The following is a 4,736-nucleotide window of genomic DNA, read 5'->3' as shown; positions in this document are numbered from 1 at the left end:
TGCTAGGGTTGTGGGTTTGTTTTCCATGGGGGACAGGTACGATAAAGTTAGAAAATGTATGCACTCACTATTGTAATTTGCTCTGGATAAGAGCGTCTACTAAAAGGGAAGAGGAATAAATAGACCATTTCAGTTTTCACATAGAAATAAGTTGCATTTCTATTTCAAGAAACTGGAAAACATATATTAAGCAAGTTACAAATGCTGGTACAATCAAATACATTTACTTTCATTTTTTTCACAAAAGTAACTGGGCCTTTACTAGCCCTGTACTAGTGGACCAATTTTTTTTTCTTGTAATAATTTGCTGCCCCCCCCTCCCACCCCCAAACTACTTCCCACGGCTATATGCATTGGTTTCATCTACTAGCACTTTGTACTGTATTCATGAGCTAGCTGTGTTGGGTTGGGGTCTATTCCAACAAAATGATAACCAAACAGCAATTTTGTCAATTGGCTAAATTAAAAATCAAATTGACCACAAATCTGATATGTACAGGATACACAGATACACATGATCTTTTCTGTTTCCAGGAGATGGTCTCTTTTCCAGTCGTATACTATATTACATAGATAGAAGTAGAGTGTTTACAGGTCGATCATCCCACCACAACACAATTAGCTTTTGCACACAAGTTCTCCACAGAGCCACTGCCATGCTCACCAAAAGCCATAGTAATGAACAAATGTTACACCTTCACCCGCAATGCTGTATCATTTTCACTAAGCTACGCTAATAGTATTTATGTAACCACTGTGTAAAGACCCATAATAAAATAAAATACATTGATGCTAACACACAAGCCTGTTGTCTAATCTGTCCTGATGATAATGTTGTGTGCTGAGGTTAAGCACTCTATCTGCATATGTGAGCACCTGAGAAGAGAGGGAGGGAAGGGAGTGGGGAGAGGAAATAGACGCAGGGATGGTGGTGCGTACGTGGGAGAGGGGAGGAGGAGGGGACAGGTGATATTTAAGCCGCTGTCCGACTCTCTCCTCATCCTTCTTTCCTTGTCTCTCTCTCTCTCTCCCTCTTCACCAAAGACAAAGGAGGCCCTCCATCAGCACTCCATCAGGTAAGATGGATAGATTAGAGGACTGTTGTGCCCTTCTCCATTCTCCGTAACTGATAAATGTTTTCTGGGATCAGTTTAACAATGTTTTTATATGTGCTTTGTGAATAGTGGAACACTGGTATTTTTCACGGTAAGATACCCAGGGCTGAGGGGCACCTTGGTATCCAGAGCAATAAGACTTATGGGGCAATAAGTTGAGCTCATCACCTCAAACTACAATTGGTTTGCCTGTTGTAAAGGAGGTTTAAAAAGTTTAGTTGGTTCTAACTTTTTATATCTGAAATATCTTAATTTTAAGATAAAATAGTCAACTGTCTATACGGGAAATTGTTAAAAGGGTGAAAATAAATGTACTTTAAGAGGAATCTGTTGGAGAAGCATTTTCTGCAATAATTCCAGAGCTCAGTAATATTTTACTGTCTACAGTTGGGTCGCCATGGTTTCCCATTGTCTTCTGTCCGTCAATGGGGCAGCTGACCCCTATAGACTTTCCAGTCAGCTGTGGTATCTCTTCTCTACTGACCTATTTTCTTCTCTTCTGTCCTCTTCACTGACCTTACCTCTCTTTCTTTACTACGCAAATGAGTGATTTTATAGCCAAACTCTTCTATGCTGCAGTTATTTGATTAAAATTAGAATTCCTCAGTAGAGGATCTCCGATTCAAATTATATTGAGCACTTCTGTATTATTGATCACCCAGTGAACATCTGCAAAGGAATATTTTTCATTTTTCAGAATGGATAGAGCCTGTCCTGAGCTCCTGATTGTGATTGTCAGGTGGTTTATTTGCATTATACTTGCGGTTCCGTTCTGTCATTGTTACATGATCGATATGATTGTGAAACCATGAGACCTCTATCTCAAGTTACCTCAATGACGTTACATTTACTTAGCAAGCAGCTAACAAGTCTGTCAACTGAGAATATTGTTTTTTTAAATGGACCCTCTCACAATGTTCGAATTTGAAAATGATGTACAGTATAATGTTGTAAAAAGTGACAGAATTCTTGGTGTGTTCACGCTAACCATGTTGAAGGCTTTTCACCCTAACTATTATGTGAGTCAGTGTCATTGACAAATCTGTGTCTGTGTGTGCACAGTCTTTCCAACGAAATCAACTCAAGAAGATTCCAAGATGCCGGACACAATGTGTGTAAGACTGTTGCTTTTCAAAAGCCGTCTCTTCGTCTCATATCCCTCACATCTTTCACATGTCAACCAATTAAGGTTACAAAACACTGTCCAATAGCCACTGTATGTTGAGAAGGAATAGCTCGTGTGGCCTGCAATTTAAACTTTGCATATAGTAACCTAGGCATATAAATGGGACACCTCTAGTTTGCTGATATTCTTCTGCCCGGTGTGTGTGTTTCACTCTGTCTCAGTGGAGGCTTCACACCCATGTTCGTCATGTGACCGCACATGCGGCTGGGATGGAGCGTGCAAACTGTCATAGTGTCTGACCTATGCCCTCTGCCCTTCCCTCCAGTATGTCCAAGGAACCCTCTTCCAACCTGGAGAATGCCATGCAGATGCTGATCAAAACCTTCCACAAGTACTCAGGGAAGGAGGGTGACAAGTATACTCTGAGCCGGGGAGAGCTGAGAGAGCTGTTGACAGAGGAGCTGGGCAGTTACCTAGGGGTAAGAGGACTGGACACCACGAGAGACTGGCGCACACACACACAATCTTTAACCTCCCGTCCCCTCCACCCCTCCTCCCTCTTCTAATCCAGAACGCCCGGGATGGAGAAGGGGTTGAGAAGGTGATGAACGACCTGGACGCCAACAGCGACGGTGAGGTGGACTTCACAGAGTTCATCATCCTGATGGGGGCCCTGACAGTGGCTTGCAACGACTTCTTCATGGAATACAAGCCCGAGAAACTTGTCCACACACCCTTTGAGAAAAAGGAGGCAACATCAGAGAAGAAAGAGTGAAGGAAAAAAGGGAGGTGTGGGGAGGAACTGGGAGGAGGGAAGGGGGAGAAGGATGGAAAGGGGCAATGAACTGTGGAGCAACAGTAAAAGGGTATAATTGATGGTTGTATGGTCATGTTATGCAAATTTCTAAACCGTGCAAATGAACTGTGTGAAAAGAGGCTGAGGGAACTTCACTTCACTAAGTAAGGTTTCGCTGATGGAAGAACAATGTGTTCCATCTGCAACTATCCAAATACTTTTCATACCATAGTTAAGTCACAGATCCGGAGTCAGTTAACTCTGTGTCCTCAAATGCATGAGTGGCACTGTATACTGTAGGGGTCAGCAACAGGCGTCCTGTGGCATGCGAGTGATTTTCTTTGCCACCCCCCTAAACTTTTTGGTAAAAAATATTTTCTGGTGATTTTACTTTTTTACTGTAAAATCACCAGGAATTCAGCAAAAATGTGTTTCATTTAGGAAATCTGTTCAAGTATTCACACAAAGTTTTTTTTTTAAATATGTGATTGTGTCTCAATGTAATCAATGTATGAAATTATTCAAATACAATCTCTTTTTGGGCTTAGTTGTGGTACATTTGCAGTGTACAGATTATTCTAATTATGTTCCCAGCCCTCTGACCATCCTCTCCAACAAAAATCAACCCCCCGGCTGAATCTAGTTGCCTACCCCTGGTATACAGGGTAGTATGTGTGAGATCAGTTGTGTTCTCTATTCAGTCTCAAATTCCAAATCAACTGTTTAAATGATTTGGATGCATATTTAGGATGGATTTAATTGAAAATATGAATTATTTCAGTGGATGTTATTGTAACACACAATAGAGTCAGATCGGGGCCTAAAGCACAACAGGGTGATACTGTCATGAATATAAAGATGATATCGTAGATAATAAATATCTTAAATATTTAGAATAGGTTATGTACTCAGAGTTGAACATTTTAATATAATTTACATTTCTTTGCACATATTTTGTAATCTGTTTTTGAATTACCAATGTGTTCTTCCAAACATTAAACATGACATTTAATCAGCTATGAATATTGCTTGGTCTTTTCTGTGTCAAAAACTGTGATCCTTCCTAGCACGATAGTGATACACACCAATTAAGTGTGAAATGTTTGATGGATTTGGGTTAACTACAAATCAGATGTAAGCCTTCACCATCCCAGAGCTGCAGAGTGCAAACAGAAAGCATACAAGGAAGCAAGGAGTGATGTGTAAGATGATCCACAGGATGGAGTGGGTCAGCACTGCTTTATACACAGCAGGGTAGACCGGGGTTTGTTGTCACACTTTTCCCTGCAAACAGTGGTTGTGCTGCACCTGGGTCATCCTCAGGTGAGGTCCACTGTTCAGTAGGTGTTTCGGCACTGCTCACTACTCCTTCTGAAGGGTGCGACGAACGTGTTGATCAGGCCCGATCTCAACCAGGTTGGCTTAACCACTGCTCCTCCCTCCACAGCCATTGTGATGCCCTCTCTGTCTTCTGCCCAGCTGTGTGACAGATCTTTCTTTGAGCTCCCTTTACTCCAAGGATACTTAGTGCGCCTGGGATGCCTCTTGCCCCAACCTCCACTGGTATAGACACTTGGCCTTCCATCCCTTGTCAGTACATTCTTCGTCCACAAGTGCATGGTTCTTTAACAGCTTCCTAGTTGGCTTCCTCAATCATCTCCTCCCATGGAACAGTCAGCTCAAACATGACAGTACAATT

The 4,736-nt window shown here is 41.9% G+C and overlaps 1 protein-coding gene across 1 annotated transcript; it reads left to right on the top strand.

Moving 5' to 3' along the window:
• Window positions 1-1,011: 1,011 nt before the first annotated feature.
• Window positions 1,012-4,052, top strand: LOC124013033 (protein S100-A1-like). Its single transcript, XM_046327150.1, has 4 exons — window positions 1,012-1,076; window positions 2,178-2,226; window positions 2,567-2,720; window positions 2,813-4,052. The coding sequence occupies exons 2-4, from the start codon at window positions 2,213-2,215 to the stop codon at window positions 3,014-3,016; spliced, it is 372 nt and encodes a 123-aa protein (XP_046183106.1). The 5' UTR covers window positions 1,012-1,076; window positions 2,178-2,212; the 3' UTR covers window positions 3,017-4,052.
• The last annotated feature ends 684 nt before the right edge of the window (window positions 4,053-4,736 follow it).

This window comes from Oncorhynchus gorbuscha, linkage group LG24 (genome assembly GCF_021184085.1).
Source record: "Oncorhynchus gorbuscha isolate QuinsamMale2020 ecotype Even-year linkage group LG24, OgorEven_v1.0, whole genome shotgun sequence".
Lineage (NCBI taxonomy): Eukaryota > Metazoa > Chordata > Actinopteri > Salmoniformes > Salmonidae > Oncorhynchus > Oncorhynchus gorbuscha.
Note: the sequence above shows the minus strand (reverse complement) of the source record. Positions and strands in the feature narration are given on the sequence as shown.

What these genes read in the sequence shown, in the direction of transcription:
- LOC124013033 (XM_046327150.1), top strand. An exon ending in AGCTGGGCAGTTACCTAGGG is followed by an intron (nt 2,721 to 2,812) that starts GTAAGAGGACTG and finishes CTTCTAATCCAG; the next exon opens with AACGCCCGGGATGGAGAAGG.